General features: G+C 34.7%; 1 protein-coding gene and 1 pseudogene across 1 annotated transcript; both read right to left on the bottom strand.

Annotated features, from left to right (window-relative positions):
• The window catches only part of LOC107740068 (mitofusin-1-like), a 21,609-nt pseudogene extending 17,898 nt beyond the window's left edge, over positions 1–3,711 (bottom strand).
• Positions 3,712–8,538: 4,827 nt separating this feature from the next.
• On the bottom strand, positions 8,539–15,075 carry LOC107740078 (GTPase IMAP family member 8-like). The gene is made up of 6 exons (XM_016552357.1): positions 15,066–15,075; positions 14,281–14,511; positions 13,844–14,218; positions 11,168–11,977; positions 9,534–9,641; positions 8,539–8,717 (listed from the first exon to the last, which is right to left on the bottom strand). Exons 1-6 carry the CDS (start codon positions 15,073–15,075, stop codon positions 8,539–8,541), a joined length of 1,713 nt encoding a protein of 570 aa, XP_016407843.1.
• Positions 15,076–19,588: the final 4,513 nt, after the last annotated feature.

Here is a 19,588-nt window from a genome sequence, read left to right as displayed (position 1 = left end):
TATATATATATATATATATATATATATATATAAATTTGTACAGATTTATTACAAACTAAATAATAAGAGAGGCATCTGAAATCAAACTTTTTTTTTTCCCCCAAATTCTACTAATTTTAATTTTCCTGGATTCCGTCTTAATGTCCCATCACAATTACATTTTAATCATCAAAAAGTAAATCTTTTCAGTTGATTTCATGATCGACTTTTGCAATTTAATATATTTTTTAAACTTTAACAATTTGAGAAATTTTATTTATTTTTTTTAAACTTTTATTTTTCCCGTAATTCTGCATTTTCGATTTAATTTTTTCTGGATTCTGTGTTAATTTAGTAGTCACTTAACTAAATCTGAATTATGAATTGATTTAATTCAACTTCATTAAACTTAATAATTAAACTTTCACAATGACAGAAGCCTTTAAAATCGAATTTTGAGAAGTACATTTCACTATATAATGCTAAAATATTTCTGTCATAAAGTTAAACCAAACTTTTATTTTGACAGGTTGTCATGAAGAGTTTCTGTGTTTTAATAAATTATATAATTTATTACTATTACTATTATTATTAATTGTATTACTATTATTATTATCTTTGAGAATTACATTCTACTGTGCAACAATAATATATTTCTGTCATTATTTCTTCAAGTTAAACCAAACCTTTATTTTGACAGGTTGTCATGAAGAGTTTCTGCGTTTTAATAAATTGTGTTATTTATGATTATTATTAGACTATTATTTTTATTATTACTATATGTTATTATTATTATTTCTTCAAGTTAAACCAAACCTTTATTTTGACAGGTTGTCATGAAGAGTTTCTGCGTTTTAATAAATTGTGTTATTTATGATTATTATTAGACTATTATTTTTATTATTACTATATGTTATTATTATTATTTCTTCAAGTTAAACCAAACCTTTATTTTGACAGGTTGTCATGAAGAGTTTCTGCGTTTTAATAAATTGTGTTATTTATTATTAGATTATTTGTATTATTATTATTATTATATGTTATTATTATTATTATTTCTTCAAGGTAAACCAAACCCTTTTTTCGGTGGTTTGCAGTGAAGATCTTCAACTTTCTGCGTGTATCATAACATAAAGATCTCATGTATTTTTTGCTTTAATATTCACAGACATGAGTTCATATTGCAATTTGACTAATTGTACAGCTCTACTTTTCATGTATTCTTCCAAATGTTGCAAAATTCCGTCACATTTCGCATTAGACATTAAATTCCATTTTACTGGATTTGTGTTTTCTGGAAATCACAGGGCCCTAACTGAGTAACTTCTGAGATAAATCATGCTTCTGGCCGCCGCACCTTGATGCTTTTCTCCTCCTCGGACCCTTCGGTCTTCAGAAAGGCCTTGTCTTCATCCGTGCCCTCCACGCTCAGGAAGCAGTTAGTGGTGTGGCCGATGCCGCTGGGTAGCACGCGGTCACGCAGCATGGCGTTGATAACCGTGCTCTTGCCATTGCTTGTTCTGTAACAAACAGAGGACATTTAGAACATTTATTGAAGTGAAACGCTTCTTTGATGCATCTTGCGATCTAACACAAAACCCACCTGCCGAAAAAAGCCACCTTCATGTGTCTGCGAGCTAACACCTCTTTAATGGTGGACAGTTTGCTCGTGTACGCCTCGATCTGATCCAGCTGGCTCCTGTTTGCAATATTCTCCAGCGACTCATTATTACAGGTTTCTGTTGAGACACAAGTAAACAAAACACATGCAAATATCAATACTACTGTAGTTAACCAAACATACATTACTAACCAATCCTGCACATTTCTAATGGAGGATCTGTGGGATGTTTTTACACTGAAATTCACAGAAATCAAATTAAAATTCAGTTTACCTTTTACAAACTCCGAGCCCTCCTGAACGTAAACTAAAAGCTGCTCAAAAACCTCGCCGATCTTCTTTTTGGCCTGAACAAAACGCTTTAACGGAGAAGGATCCGACTGCTCCATTTCCACACCTGTACGGAGAATATTTCAGAAACACCGATGAGATCAGGAACAGGGTTTTTATCGTTAAATTCAACTAAAACCATACAACATAAAGCATAAAAACAAATTCATAACTTTAAATAAAATAAACATTATCTGGAGAGAAAAAAATGCAAAAATATATTTTATTTCAACTAGTAGCCAAATCAACATTTCTCATTACTGTTTAGGTCAAGCTGATATACTTTTAAAATAAATAAATAAATAGAATTAAAAAAAAAAATTAAGATGTAGTTGTCTCCTTAAAATATTCGGTCTCAAATATTTTAAGTGAACTTAAATGCAGCATTTAAATTTAAATGTGACAATAAAATGCAACATTGGAAGTATCACTAAAGTGTTTGAAGCATCTCTTGTTAATTAATTAATTAATTTAACTTAAAGTATTTTATTGTTATTTATTTATTTGTTTGTTTAACTTTTTTATTTTATTTTATTGATTGATTGATTGATTTGTATTTGTATTTGTATTATTTTTTTTTTGGCTAAATAATATTTTAAAAGTTTTCTTTCAATTTCAACATTTGTTTCTGTCTTATTTGCAGAAAATTTAACTGTACAGTGGTCATAAAGAGGATTTTATAAAGTTAAAATAATAATAATAATATATATATATATATAAATAAAAGCACAAAAAATTATAAATAATATTTTGCAAATTGTATAAAAAAAATACAATTAAACTAAAACTTACAAAATTACAAAAGTATACAATTATATAATCTAATCCAAAATATCAATCCAAACAATAATAGTACATGAATGATGCTAAAATTCAAGGAGACAAGTTCAGGAGACATTATTATGGATTATCATTATTTTATTTATGAAATGAACTCACTTATATCGACAAGACCTTCACATCAGAGCTGAAAACTGGAAATAACAACAAATAAAAATTAAGATTTAATTATTTTTAATGTCAAGGTTAACAAATCTGGAACCTCCTCTCATTAACAAAAAAGTATCATAGCATTACTAGTTTTTTTTGGGACATGTGCAGTTATACTACCAGTGTACTCTTTAAAGTACTACGTAAATACCATGGTATATAAATATGGTAAACATTCAGTACCGTGTTTTTTCCATGACGTCACACAGTAAATGTTACAAAATCTCTGTCATACAAGAATACAAAAGTCAAAGTAACTCATGATGATTATTCATGCTAAAAAAACGTCCCAACAGCAAAATCTGGTGACTTCCTGAGTAACAATTCAATCTAAACACGATGTTTACATAAGCTTATCAATACACGAGTGTAAAGTATGGAGGACAAAACCTGCAAAAACGATAAATAAATAAATACACAAATAAATAAGAAATACATTTGAGAAACTCTAGCCTCTTGAAACGAATACTTATTTAAGTTAACATGAATTTGCTCTCTGGTATTTCTAAAACTACAGCTGCAAGTTAATAATCGAGCAGCAGCTGAACTGTCAGATGTTTGTAAAGGTGACATGAGCGTTTAGCTTTAGCGCAGGAGACACATGATATCTAATCATAAATATCTGATTTCAATCATTCGCTTTCGTTTTCTACATATCATATCATCGCATAATCACTGTAGATGCTGTAAAACACATGAATCACAGATCTTACCCGATCACAGGACTGTTAAATCCTCTCCTGTCATGACAAACAGATGCTAAACTCACTGCCGACACCGAACCGCACAGATTTCAAAGTAAAAGTCCCAGACGAGCGTGCTGCTAATTTCAAAATAAAAGTCACAGTGCGGCCGAAAACTCGCTGTTCCTCCAAAAATAAAATTATGATCCTGTGTTCTGTGATTTATTTCTGCCAAACACAAAAGTTATGTGAAATTCTTGCACTTCCCACCTACACTACATTACGCAGCGCTCTGTTTTTTAGGTTGATGAAAAGGTTAAAAGTGACAATTTTAGGCTGGTCAGCCTCAGCGGTCAAACAGCGCTCGTCAATGTCAAAATAATTGAGACGGCCAATCAAATCAAAGTAGGCGGGGTTTACCGTTAACAAACAGAGCGCGTGAAGCGTCCGTTTTTAACGGTTAAAGAGTGTGAGGTAAGATGAAAATAGCAAAACATTTAATATTTGACAATAGTTTTATGACAGAAATGTATGGAAGCCCGTTTCCGCCAGGTAAGAAAAAAAAATCATGCCTTAAAAAGTCGAAATTATGACATACTTAAGTCATAATTACGAGATAAAAAGTTGAAATTATGACTTACTAAATCGAAATTATGAGATAGAATGTCGAAATTATGAGATAGAATGTCGAAATTATGAGATAGAATGTCGAAATTATGAGATAGAATGTCGAAATTATGAGATAGAATGTCGAAATTATGAGATAGAATGTCGAAATTATGAGATAGAATGTCGAAATTATGAGATAGAATGTCGAAATTATGAGATAGAATGTCGAAATTATGAGATAGAATGTCGAAATTATGAGATAGAATGTCGAAATTATGAGATAGAATGTCGAAATTATGAGATAGAATGTCGAAATTATGAGATAGAATGTCGAAATTATGAGATAGAATGTCGAAATTATGAGATAGAATGTCGAAATTATGAGATAGAATGTCGAAATTATGAGATAGAATGTCGAAATTATGAGATAGAATGTCGAAATTATGAGATAGAATGTCGAAATTATGAGATAGAATGTCGAAATTATGAGATAGAATGTCGAAATTATGAGATAGAATGTCGAAATTATGAGATAGAATGTCGAAATTATGAGAACAAAATGATTACAGAAGTAGGCCTATTGCACATAAAGAATCACAAAATCAAAAGATTATAATTCACGTAGCATGTAGCCTAGATGTGAATGATCCAGCATCATGTTCAGAATGTAAGCATTGACTTGGGAGCATAAAACGTTCTTTAACAATATACTATGGGAAAATTAGAACACTGTGAAAATGTTGAAGTTTACAGATGCAAGTTATAATAATAATGATGTAGCATGTATGGAAACCAACATGTTACTTCATACACCATAATGCCACAAAAAATATGAATCGGGTCAGTTTTAATGCATTAACACGTTTACTGTCATGAAATTGTATTTTTATTATACGTGTTTACTACATGTTTAATAGTAACAAGGTACCATGTTGTTGTGATGTGCATATAGGTCCAAGTCTGATTTATTGTAAAATAAGAAATTATATGTGTAAAAAGTTTTGATATCGAACCAAATCATAAGACATTTCTCGTTGTTATTTCTATTGTTCGTTCATAGCCGTACCGTCCACTAGATGCAGCACGGACCGATCTGATAGCAGCTTTAGCAGTTTATGTTGATAACCAGCATTGAGGTATTATCATATACATCACAAAATGATGTATATGATAATACCTCAATGCTGGTTATCAACATAAACTGCTAAAGCTGCTATCAGATCGGTCCGTGCTGCATCTAGTGGACGGTACGGCTATGAACGAACAATAGAAATAACAACGAGAAATGTCTTATGATTTGGTTCGATATCAAAACTTTTTACACATATAATTTCTTATTTTACAATAAATCAGACTGGGACCTATATGCACATCACAACAACATGGTACCTTGTTACTATTAAACATGTAGTAAACACATATAATAAAAATAATAATTTCAACTTTTTATCTCGTAATTATGACTTAAGTATGTCATAATTTTGACTTTTTAAGGCATGATTTTTTTTTTCTTACCTGGCGGAAACGGGCTTCCATAGAAATGTTACATGACTGACTCGACTTTTTCCTCAAACATGACCGTTCAGAATTCAAAATATGGAGTAATTTACGTGATTCACATAACTGAATATGACCAGAGACATGAAACGTTTTGAATTTTCGTCATGTTAGGCATACAAATAAGAGTATACAAGTGCATATTTTAAAATATTATTTACAAATAGTTAAAAATGATTACTTAAATACTAGAATTAGACCTAGCATCTCATTTTTCGTTGTATTTCTTTATACTTTATAAAAAACCGTTAACTCCAATGTTCAATCTATCATTACGACATAACTGTCATTCTCCAACAAGTAGTCCATAGAACTCCTATACTAGGCTATATTTTAAAGGGGTCATATACGATTTCAAGTTTTCCTTTCTCTTTGGAGTGTTACAAGCTGTTCGTGAACAGATAAGATCCGTGAAGTTGCAGAGACTAAAGTCTCAAACCCAAAGAGATATTCTTTATAAAAGTTAAAGGGGTCATATGATGCTGCTAAAAAGAACATTATTTTGTGTATTTGGTGTAATGAAATGTGTTTATGCGGTTTAAGGTTCAAAAAACACATTATTTTCCACATACTGTACATTATTGTTTCTCCTCTATGCCCTGCCTTTCTGAAACGCGTCGATTTTTACAAAGCTCATCGATCTGAAAAAGCGAGGGTCAAAATAAAAGTACGGTTTAACATGTAACAGAAAAATATTACTCTTGTATTACTTTTGTACAGTATAATGTACATCTTTAAATATTCAATTTTCTATCAAATTTAAATAAAACAATTAAATGATAAAAATAAATATTACAACCAGATTAATCACTTAATTTTAGAAAAAAATAATACAATTATTAGCCTATTAAAAAATATTTTATAGGAATATTAACAAAATTTTTCTTCCATGTATTAATTTCAACAGTAAACCTCAGTTTGTTTGCCAAAAAATAAAAGGGTTTAATTTTCATTTGATTTAAAATAAATGTTTAATGCCTTCATTTGATTTTGAAGGGGGGGGGAGAAAGAAAGAAAAAGTTTGTAGGGCCCTATTGTTCAAAATGTTGAAATTGAGACTTTTGGACTTATTTTTTCACTGAAATAGATGTTTTTGTAATTACACAGAGAGTAAAGTACCGAAAAAAGGTTACAGACAGGTTACCGATACAGTACCAGTTAAAATGTGAACGGTACCCAACCCTAGTCCCATCCGAATAGGGCTATAGACAACCGTCTTTTTGAAAGCTCCATAATTTATTTATTATTTAACCTGATAAAATACAAACATGTAAAAATAAAAAGCCGTTAGTTTAAGATAATTCAGTAATTCATGTAAAATTTAGAAACATTTTTGTGCAATAAGTTCAAGTTCAAGTTCAGTTTTATTTCTAGAGCACATTTAAGCACGAAGCAAGGCCGACCAAAGTGCTGCACAACATACGATAATATATAACAAGCAGAAAATCAGAAAACAAATAAAGTAGGTCTTGTTAACCAGAGAATGAGCGTTGATCAGCGCCATTTTTGGAGAATGCAGAGTGTTTCGTGAGACCGGGGTTTTACTCACGGATCGAAGATTAGCAGGGTTTACTCCCACCGCGTGAGGCCGAAGGCTAATCCGAGGATGTAAATCCAGGGGAGGACGATCTGGAGAATCCGGAGAGGCCTGAGGGACCGGCAGGGTGTATCGAAGCCAGCGCGACGACTGGACCGGTAAATACCGAACCACAAAACGCCAATAATCCGTAGTCCAAGGCAAAGGACATAAACTGGGTGGGACGCCAGCTCGCAGATATGATTTTAGTCTGATGATCACTCCTCCGCGTTTCCCGCGTCTTCTCCGACGCTTTCTCGGGGTGATGTTAAGCGGCCATCGACGAAGGAAATCCGGAATGTCTCGTATAATACTCCTGTGTGGGATGTCCACGAACTTTCCCAAATTCGTTTCAGAGACAACCATACAGCGACTATGAATGTCCAGGAGTGATTGACGATCATAAGTGAGAGTCTCGACATAGTTTAATGTCGTGAGAAAACATATAAACAGCCAACAGCAGGACATAGTAAAAAACGTAGGTGAAAAAAACGTAGGTGAGGACAGCAAGTGGCTTGCCATGTACACAGGCGCCATCTTTTTTGCTTGTCAAAAAAAATAAATAAATAAGGCCTGTACTCAATCAACACAAACTCAGCACACCTGAAAACACACTATCAGTTATTGCTAAATATTGAAGTTTATTAACAAAAGCAACGTTTCGGTCCACTGATATTTTGGAATAAGGCCTGTAAAATATTTCACAGTATAGTATGACTGTAGTATGAAAGTATCTGAAAGTATCTGTCAACAAATAACATTGTAGCATAAATTATTCATCTAACATCCAAAGTAGTAAATTAACTTGAATCATTTCAAAATAAAGTTCATTAAATTATTTAAAATCGCTATATCAACAGAAAAGTTTCAGTGAAAGTCTCTGAGAGATGTTTAACTGATACAGGTATTTATCAGTTCAAAGGTTACAATGATACAAAATCACTGTATTATTGCACATAAATCGTCTTGAGATAAAATCATAATTCAAAATTTACTTCAAATTATGAAAATTATAATGTAAAGTAATATCATTTTTAGATAATATACAACAATATCAACTATTAATTAGAAATGCAAAAACATTAATAAATATTCATAATTAGAAAAACATTTAACAAATAATTTCTAAAATTGCAAATTGCATATGTCTGACATATTTCTAAGCAAGCGAGTTTTACTTTGCAAACTGGTTTTTACAGACATATAACATTTTCATCCAACAGTTCAGATGTATTATCTGACTCCTCTAGATTCTGTGGATGTTCTACTGGATCATTTTGCTCTGTTTTATATCCCGATGTTTCAGATGTGCTGTATTCCTCATATTTTTGAAGCCACCAAGACACCTTTTCATTGACACTCATATTTTCATCTGTATAGGGGTAGCAGAGAACATCATTTTGTCAGGTTATAAACTGACATGCAGTGTCACCTGTGACAAGAATAAATCCCTTTGTTTTGTACTCCTGGTCTCCTCTTTCCTCGTTCCACGCTCCTCACACTACCACCACCCGTGACAGAATTCCAGACCAAAAAGTAAAAGTAAGCAGCGCCCCTTCTCGTTTTTCCTTTTTCCCGTTTTTTGAAAGTTTTTTTTGTTTCCTGGTTCTTCCTTCCCGCGGCATGGAGATCGCTGCTCGTTCCCCTGTTCCGCCATGGCCTCCCGAGCCCCCTGATCCGCCATGGCAACCCGGACTGCCTGCTCCGCCATGGCTTCCTGATCCGCCAGGGCCCCCCCCCCCCGATGGTACTGTTACGGCGCGGGACGTGCCGTCCGGTAGGGGGGCGATCTGTCACGTGTATGTTCCTGGTGAGTTCCTGTTTTCCTTATTTGGTCCTACCAGTTCCTTTTCTCATTATTCGTATCACCTGTTCCTTGTTGTTAGTTATCCCCATCACCTGTCTGCCCCTCGTTATCTGCCCTATTTAGTTCTAGCCCGTTCTGTTCTCCCTGGTCTGGAATTGTATGTTGATGTCTTCTCCTTGTGCTACGTGTGATTCCCTGTGACAAGAATAAATCCCTTTTGTTTTGTACTCCTGGTCTCCTCGTTCCGCGCTCCTCACACTACCACCACCTGTGACAGTATTGTTGGCTATTGCTACAGATATACCCCAGCGACTTGTGCTCCAGAGTCACATATAAAATTTGCTTTCAGCAAAGTATTTTATGTAAAGCTAAATAACTCACCACAAGATGCTTCAGGATTCTGAATGTTCAAGATCCCGTCCATTAAAATTGCTTCCCATCTGCTTCCTTCTCTCCTTACCTTCTCCATGACTTTCTCATCAGCTTTCACTGAAAGAGAAAAATGACACAGAATGAGTGCATTAACTGAACATTTACAGGTTTTCATCTGTAATATGGCTATAGAGAATGTGAAGCTATGTCACGCCGCGTTGCATGCTAGGGCAGCTGCTACTGAGATTAATACTGATCTTTTTTGGTTTTGCCTTGACATTAAATATTCATAATGTATCTAATTACCATAAAAACAGTGTCATGCGCAGGGCGCTCATTGCTGCTTCAGCTGCCACATGGTAGAAATGTTCAGATAAAATCTTTGTTCAACGAGCTAAAAGAAGGCGATCCATTTCTTTGTTGGAAACATTTAAATGTGACTAAAGTTGTTCTGCTGTCATTGTAAATATTCACTTTCCTATGGCCACGGAGGGAATCAGAGACCAAAATCAAATCCCTACACTCTCAGAAAAAAAGGTACAAAAGGTGTCACTGGGGCGGTACCTTTTAGGTACTAATATGTACACTTTAGGCACTAATATGTATCTTTAAGATACCAATATGAACTCTTTAGGTACAAAAGTGTGCCTTTTGAAAAGGTACCACCATAGACTGTATAAAAAGATGGACGTAGTGTCCGTGACGTCACCCGTAGATTTCTGAGGAGCGTTTTTGAAGCTCAAAAGTGGGCGGAGCGGGCCGTCGCCATCTTGGCAGCGCGTCACCGCGCGTCACTCCCGGATAATCGAAAATGGGCAAAGAGGCGGGAGCAGGTTGCTGAAGCCACGCCCACCTAGCTCGACGGTGGTGACAGCAGCGGCAATCCACCTGTCACTCAAGTGGCCACGCCCTTAATTATGCAGAACTTTAAGGCTTAATATAATTTAAACGGATGAGTTATAAAAAAATTCACCCCCCTCACAGTTGTCATGAAGGGCAAAATTAGCTATATAGACCAAAATAATTTTTTGAACCAGGCTGTAAACATGTTTTTTTCTGCTGTAAAGTTGGGCATTTTAACATGGGGAGTCTATGGGATTGACTCCCTTTTGCAGCCAGCCTCTAGCGGCCAGTTGATGAATTACAGTTTAAGTCACTTCCTTGTTGGCTTCAAGAGAGAAAGCGGGAGGTTGCCGCTTGGGTACCGCCCCAGTGACAACTTTTTGTACCTTTTTTTCTAAAAGAGTGTAGAAGCTTGCAAACATTTTTGTAGTGGCTGCACTGTGAGAGTCATACTGTCAAAGGTAAAGTTTAATTATTAATCCAAACAATATAAAAAACTTCAGATTTGCTATCCAGCATCTTTATGTCACCTCCTCCTCAACCCGCTTCCCTTAGTGTGTTTACACGTATGAAACATAAACATATGACATTGTCCAGTTTTCTCCCCGAATGATACTATTGCAATTCTCGATGCAGCAGGAATGACGTACAGTGGCAACATTTTTCACAATCATGCATGAAAATCAAAACAATTTCAAAAGGGAAGCACAAACCTCTTAATATGGCGTCTAAATAAAACAGTTACCCAGAACGCAATCTTCACATTCTCAATTGAATTTAGACAAGATTTGCCAGCTTACATTCTATGGGATATTCCATGCTTCGATCACTTCTGGCTTCTATACATCCAGTGACGTCCAGCGCTAATTCTTGCAGCTTCCTTTTCATCTCTTTATGCCTGTTTTTCAGCTCCTGGAACATTAATTTCAGTAATTGGTCAGTGTTCAGACTTAATTCCTCGTCTTGTTGTGTGTCAGTCTCATGAACGTTCACTTCTGCAGCACAGTCAGTGTTGATGCAGAACAGACTGTTTTCTGCCGCCATCTCATCAATCTTCTGCAGCAGCTCTGAGACTTGATCTCGATTCTTCTTGTCTGTGTTGTCAAAGACATGATATCTGTTCCTGCATTTCTCAATCAGCCACTGAAGAGCTTCACCTTCACTCTCAATGTGTTGCTCGATTGAGATGTCTGGGAATCTGTCGCCCCACGTGAACAGAACTATAGTGTGTCTCCAGATGTTTTCTCCTAGAGTGGCCATGTACCGTTCAATGATTCGTTTCTGTTCGTTACTGAATGAAGTATCAATAGGAATCACTAGGATCATGGCATGAGGGAATTTCATTTGTTGTGATTGGCCTACACTCTCCAGGATTGAAGCCTGTGCAAACTTTGGGTTGAATTTAGGCGCAAAATACTTCCACCAGCCCGGAGTGTCCAACACAGTTACTGATCTATCATTTACAACACCAGAGTATTTTGTGCACGTTTTTGTACCTTCTATTTCAAATGTTTTATTATGAAAAATAGTGTTTGCTGCTGAACTCTTCCCAGACAGGATCCAACCCAGCAGAACAATTCTCAGTTTTGAGAGCGGAGCCACACATTCATCTTCTACAACAACAAAATAAATAAAATGTCAGGTTAGAATTTTATCAGACGTTTAAGAATTTTAAATGTTTAAGGAAAACATTTTAGAATTTTGCTAGATATTTAAGATTGTTTAGAGCAATATTGTATGTTTTAAAAAAAATTTAAATTGTGTTTATTTGTTTACAGGGGCAATGCATGTTAATGAACATTACTTTAATTTTTAGACATTTAAGAGAAAATGTTTGTAAAATATCTAACCAGACATTTCATGTCATTTTACAGTAAAATGCTGTTAATACATTTAGTTACAGTTTTTAGAAGTAATAACAAATCAATGTATAATTTACAGTCAAAAACTGTAAACTGATATTCCCAGAATTCCCTGCATGACACTCCACATTTGAAAGTATTTTAGTATGTTTTTTTAATAGTTTTTGTTATTAGTTATGTATATTTGGGCTTTATGTTACATCTTCTGTTGTTTAATGAAAGTTTAATGCATTATTTAAGTATCATGTGTGTTGCTCGATTGAGATGTCTGGGAATCTGTCGCCCCACGTGAACAGAACTATAGTGTGTCTCCAGATGTTTTCTCCTAGAGTGGCCATGTACCGTTCAATGATTCGTTTCTGTTCGTTACTGAATGAAGTATCAATAGGAATCACTAGGATCATGGCATGAGGGAATTTCATTTGTTGTGATTGGCCTACACTCTCCAGGATTGAAGCCTGTGCAAACTTTGGGTTGAATTTAGGCGCAAAATACTTCCACCAGCCCCGAGTGTCCAACACAGTTACTGATCTATCATTTACAACACCAGAGTATTTTGTGCACTTTTTTGTACCTTCTATTTCAAATGTTTTATTATGAAAAATAGTGTTTGCTGCTGAACTCTTCCCAGACAGGATCCAACCCAGCAGAACAATTCTCAGTTTTGAGAGCGGAGCCACACATTCATCTTCTACAACAACAAAATAAATAAAATGTCAGGTTAGAATTTTATCAGACGTTTAAGAATTTTAAATGTTTAAGGAAAACATTTTAGAATTTTGCTAGATATTTAAGATTGTTTAGAGCAATATTGTATGTTTTAAAAAAAATTTAAATTGTGTTTATTTGTTTACAGGGGCAATGCATGTTAATGAACATTACTTAAATTTTTAGACATTTAAGAGAAAATGTTAGAATTTTATTAGACATTCAAGTAATTTTTAGAACTTGATAAGAAACATTTTTGAATTTCATTAGATTCATTACATTTTTTTAAAATTATATATATATATATGTGTGTGTATATATATATATATATTGATGGTGTTTTGTGTTTGCATGAATGACTCTGTGCACCTTCTATATATTAGTATATACTTCTGCTTGTGGCGAAGCTACTTGTGATGAGCTTTGATTCTTCATGTGGCTTTCTCTTTTACCACCTGCATTATTATGGTGGTTGTCAGTATGTACAAAACAGATTTTAATAGCAGTGTGCATTGTTGAATTTACTGGTTTACATTCAAATTTTCTTGTTTGTAAATTACAGTTTTATTCTGGAAAATTTACTGTAAATGTGTTTACAGTTTTTCTGTATTTTTTACAAAATTATTCTGGCAACCACAGCCGCCAGAATTATTTTGTAAAAACTACAGAATTTTTTTTACAGTGCACATAATAAATATACACAGAACACACACATATATTATGCAAACAAAAACTTTTATTTTTTGATGCGATTAATCGCGATTAATCGTTTGGCAGCACTCAAATTAATATATAGTCACAATTTATATTTCTCTACAAAACTAATTCAGCAGATGTTTTCATTTCAAAATATTTGAAGTTTGACAGACTTTTGACGTTTAGTGTATACACATGTGGTTTACTTACTTATTTCTTTCAGTATGTCTCTTTTGTCCTGCAACATTTTCTGTCTGGCTTTTGCTCTTTCTTTTATTTCTTCTCTCTTTGTCTTTATCTCTAGTAGCACGTCATCATGAGTTTCAAAATGCTTGGCATTGTTTGCTGCCACAACATCATCAATCTTGATGAGCAGTTTTTGGTCTCCAGTACTTTCATTTTCAGTCTCAAAGGCATGATATCTTTCTCCACATCTCTGTATGATCTGCTGAATATCTTGATTCGTTGTGTGCTGCTCGATGGATTTGTCCTTCAGTGGATCGGTTCCTGTAAAGATCACTATGGTGTGTCTCCAGATTTTCTCACCAAAGAGACCGAGGTGCTTCTCGATGCTGAATCTGTTTTCTTCAGTAAAAGGCAAACTGAGATTAATGACCAGTAGAAAGACGTGAGGTCCTGGTTCACACCAAAAAACACTGCAAACCAGTTCTTGTTTGACAACCTCCGGTGAATCCTGCAAACCGAAAATCTCCCACAGCACGGCGTGTTGATCAGAGCTATCTTCCTTCCGTTCACTTCACCGTCTCTCTTCACAGACTTCACAAAGTATTCGTCAGACTCGACCTCAACACCTAAAATGCTGTTTATCACTGAGGCTTTGTCAGATTTCTGCCACCCAAGAACAACAGCTCTTATTTCTGTCAGAAAAAAACAAAACAAAGACATTGAAAATTCTAACAGCAAATTCCATTATAATTTTTTATTGTGTAATAACTCAAATAATATACAGTCAATATCAAAAAGTTAATTTACTAAAGTTTATTTTACCAGTGAATTAACTTTTTGATTTTTGAATCTCGTGAATCACTAGGTTTTGATATTTATTTGCTTTGTAATCACAATAAAATTACGTAAACATTTACGTAAAATATACATTTAAGTGCAACACACAAGTAATTTACAAACCATCCAACTATGCACATGTGGTTTGAAACCCTTCTTTAGATTCTTTGGAAATATGTCTAAAGATCAGATTTTCTGTCGGATTTCATTTATGAAATTATCATCATAATAAAATACTAAGTTTCTGAGTGATATAACAACCTGTTAACCAACTAGAAAATTAATGTTCTGGAAGCATGTGTCTACATGTATGTTATGTTCGTTCCACGACGAGATAAAAGACTAAACGGTTTTATAGTAAAGAATGCATTTAGCAAATGATAATTTCGTAGCAAACTGTAAATGTTACCTTGTTCCATCGTTCATGTGTTTCTGTATTGTTATCCAAAACAACATGTAAAATAAAACTGTAAGGAAAGAAAATCAAACTATAAACCATTCAAGTAAATGCCAACTAACAAAAAATCTAATAAAATCACTTAAAATTTAATAAAAATATTAGTAATCTAATAGACGGACGCTCAGGATAATACACTTATGACATTATGGTGCTCAGAAACAAGTTTGCATCTTAAACCCATATCTGAAACCAGAATATCAGGTTTGTCAGGACAAGATGAACTTGACGTCATACAGTTCTCCAAATGCATCTCAGAAACAACTAGAAAATTAATGTTCTGGAAGCATGTGTCTACATGTATGTTATGTTCGTTCCACGACGAGATAAAAGACTAAACGGTTTTATAGTAAAGAATGCATTTAGCAAATGATAATTTCGTAGCAAACTGTAAATGTTACCTTGTTCCATCGTTCATGTGTTTCTGTATTGTTATCCAAAACAACATGTAAAATAAAACTGTAAGGAAAGAAAATCAAACTATAAACCATTCAAGTAAATGCCAACTAACAAAAAATCTAATAAAATCACTTAAAATTGAATAAAAATATTAGTAATCTAATAGACGGACGCTCAGGATAATACACTTCAGCTTGACATTATGGCGCTCAGAAACAAGTTTGCATCTTAAACCCATATCTGAAACCAGAATATCAGGTTTGTCAGGCCTGATTTCAGGAGAAGATGAACTTGACGTCATACAGTTCTCCAAATGCATCTCAGAAACAAGATTCAAACATGTATATATCAATATGACTGGCAGAACATACAAAAACTTTGTGGAAAGTCACATATTTTTCAGGATTTCATAAAATGTTTATAACTGGAATCCATGTGATTCATATTCTAAAATAAAATAAGTAGCTTTTAAAAACGTTGGGTGATGTTTTTCTATTATGTTCTTATTGCTGTTAATAGAATAGAATAGAATTGAACAGAATAGGATATAATAGAATAGAATATATCTTAACCTCATCAATTTGAGCCTACAGCTAATGTATAGAATTCATTAGAGAGGATGACGTGCACCATGTGTCAAAAAATGTGACTGATGACACTTACTTGCATAATTCCAAAATTCCATATTCTAGATGGTTATTGATTTTAGAAAGAAAAATACATTTCACCCTACGTTAATTAATTGGGAGCCGATACAGTTAGTTACAAACTATAAATACCTTGGTATTGTATTGGATTATAAGCTTAAATGGGATGTGTGGACTGAGCATTTAAATAAAAAGATTCAACAAAGAATGTATTTCTTAAAGAAATTACTCTCGTTCAATATCCACAATAGAATGGATTTATGGTCTGGACAAATCTTATTTATTAAATTAGATTATGGAATTATGTATTGATTTTGTATGCCAAATTGTGTTTGTTATTATGTCCGTGTGAGTTCGCCGCTATACTTTCCCTGAGGGGACAAATAAACTAAACTGGTAAAACAAGTCAAGACGAGTATTCACGTATTGTTAAACAATTTTAGAAAAGCTGTGAAATGTAATTAAAACTAAAAATGTATCAGACACGCTCGTTAAACAGCAGCGTACGTCAGCTGTCAAAATCTTGTAACATTATAATTTTAAAAAGGTAGTTTGTTAGTGATACAAGTTAGAAAAGAACAGAAAAAGAGCTGAGCATCTTACGCTGTTGCGCGATAATGCAACCTCTCTCTGCGGTGACAAACTCTGAATGAAGCTGGGTCTGTAATGGACTGCCCAACTTCAGAGAAAAACCTAGTGCTAGTGGGTGCGGTTAACCTAGTGATAAACCGCACCCACTACCCGCACCTAACACAGAGGCTGCGTTCGAAATGCCATACTATCATACTACTCTATTTCTGCAGTATCTAGTACTCACTTAAAATAGTTGGGTTAAAAATGACCCAACAGATAACCCAATGGTGGGTTACTATAGCACCTATTTAATTTGCGTGTTGTTAGTAAATCACCCGCAGAAATTTCCACGCCCATCGGCGCTGTTTTGGAATTGTGCTCTCGCGCTAATTTGCCCTGTTTAGTAAAACTGGCCCTAAGTGTGTGTTGGTGTGCTTGTCAGTCCATAATGTAAAATTTGGCATGAAAATACAGAGCAGGATTTTCTCACCAGAAGAAACATCCGGAAGATCCTAGGCTCTCTTCTTTGTCTTGCAATATGCGATTATCTGTTGAGACCCATGCCTTTTAGAGCTCAAAGTCTATCCATCCCTGACATGTGGGTATAATATACCTTAGTCCAGAGCAATCTAAAATGAACAAAGAATAGGAACAGTTTGTATGTATGTTGTGCATAGTATGCACATTTTCTGTATGCATGGAATACCCGGATGACCTACTATATTTGCAAGAATCTGCTAAATATAACTCAAGTGCACTGAAATTAGTAGGCTACACAAACTGTGTTAGGAATGGCATACTACCATACAACTCGTACTATATTGCAGTATGCTGTGTGTATACTGTGAATAGTATGTGAATTTTCTGTATGCATGGAATGCCCGGATTACCTGCTATATTTGCTGAAATTTGATGTATGCATCTGAAAACACTGCATGGGATACTGTTTCCCAGAATGCAACGCGCTCCATGTGACGTTTCATCTTCAAACACTTGAGTGAACTGGAGGTGGGGAATAGTAGGCTAATTATAAATGTAACATTTGTATATGTACGTATATACATATATGCATGTCAACTACAAACTATGGCTGTGTATCTAAAAATAATATCGTTAGTAGGACATAAAATCTACTTCAATCTCTACGGCACATTTCCTATCAAGTCAAACGACATCACCTTTATCTCTATAGGGCTTTATACAGTACTGATTGTTTCAAGGATATAATAATAATATTGCATTAATATAATATATAAATATATATATACATATATAAATAAAATAATATTTCAATTGCGCAAACAGAATTCAATTCCGCTGTAAAGCAGCTCTAAAAAGAAACGGAGTGTATAAGGACAAATAGACCAATTTGTTGGCAGAAGCTATTTACAGTAACTCCGCCCACCAATGCTGGCTGCGTTAAAAAGCACTGCAAAAGACTCCTGCGTATCTGCAGTATCAGTGGCGCAGTGTGTGCTTTTGACGCGATCGACCCGAGTTCGATTCCGGCTTTTGTCAAACTCCTGCTTCTCCTTTTCCCATCACATACCAGATCGGAAAGGCATTTATTTTCAATAAAAATTAAGTAAATATTTGAAAAGTGGAAATAAAACGCCTCCTTAATAATACAGTGTTATTAGGTATGCTTAGCTGTAGGGAGGTTTTTGTCCCAATAAAGTGGCATGGCATTCATCTAATAAAATTTACATATATGATAATTTGCACTCAATATGTTATTGCATACTGTTTTATAAAGTACTACAGTATTGAAGTATAAATATCTGCCACCTAACTATAGCCTATTTACACACCTGTTGCTATATTCTTTAGAACGAGTAAGAGCATGTGAAACTGTAACAACTGAAAGTGTAGACTGAGGGCGTGGCTTGTTCGTGGTTCTGACTATATTAGACATGATCTAGATTCTAAATGATTTCAGTTACTTCTGCATTCTGATCGGGCCTCGTCAGGTATGGAGCCAGATCGGCCTCAAAAATAATACATTTATAAAACAAAATTCATAAATGCACAGCACAATTTACATTTACAAAATCCGATTCGTAAATTCAAAACACAATTCATAAATACAGAAGTAAAAGCATAAATATTTCCCCAAATGCTCACACAAAAGCATCTTACCTAAATAAATTTAAAATGTTTACACAAATATGTATATATCAAGTTCTTGAATTAATTTCCATCACACATTTATGAATGATGTTACATGTATTTATGGATCGTTGAATCTGCATTTGCAAATCATCACACATGCGTGGACTGCTTTGAATTTGTGTGCGGTATTTTTGAGACCTTCCTGGCAGGTTAAGATTCATAAATATATTTTTTTGGAGGATGTTCCGTTCAGCCAATCACGGTGAGCTTTTAATCCACCAATCAAAACACTCCTTACTGAACAGACTCAAGAAGCTCAACGCTGCGCTTGTACTGTGCATTGTTTCTATGATCGGGTCCTTGATGTAAAGACATTTTAATGGGTACTCTTTTTTTTTTAGCACCTGATTACAATGTCGCTGCGATTGCTGCTAACCATGACCCCGTGGAAGGGAAGTCGGTAGGGAAGCATGACCTGGTCATCAGGTTCCTTAGGGGCGCGAGAAGGTTAAATCCCCTCTATACCTTCTTGGGACCTGTCTCTAGTGCTTAAAGCACTACAGCAGGGCCCATTTGAGCCTTTGCAGTGAGTTGAGCTGAAGTTTCTATCGATGAAAACTCTGCTCCTGCTTGCACTCGCCTCCATCAAGAGGGTAGGGGACCTGCACGCATTTTCGGTCGACGATTCGTGCCTAGAGTTTGGGCCGGCTGACTCCCAGGTAATCCTGAGGCCCCGGCCCGGCT

Source organism: Sinocyclocheilus rhinocerous, unplaced genomic scaffold, assembly GCF_001515625.1.
Source record: "Sinocyclocheilus rhinocerous isolate Xijiao unplaced genomic scaffold, SAMN03320098_v1.1 scaffold1186, whole genome shotgun sequence".
In the NCBI taxonomy this organism is placed as follows: domain Eukaryota; kingdom Metazoa; phylum Chordata; class Actinopteri; order Cypriniformes; family Cyprinidae; genus Sinocyclocheilus; species Sinocyclocheilus rhinocerous.
This window is presented reverse-complemented; position numbering and strand designations above follow the sequence as displayed.

What these genes read in the sequence shown, in the direction of transcription:
- LOC107740078 (XM_016552357.1), bottom strand. An exon ending in CTGGTTTGCAGTGTTTTTTG is followed by an intron (nt 14,219 to 14,280) that starts GTGTGAACCAGG and finishes CTTTTACTGAAG; the next exon opens with AAAACAGATTCAGCATCGAG. An exon ending in GAATCCTGAAGCATCTTGTG is followed by an intron (nt 8,718 to 9,533) that starts GTGAGTTATTTA and finishes ACCCCTATACAG; the next exon opens with ATGAAAATATGAGTGTCAAT.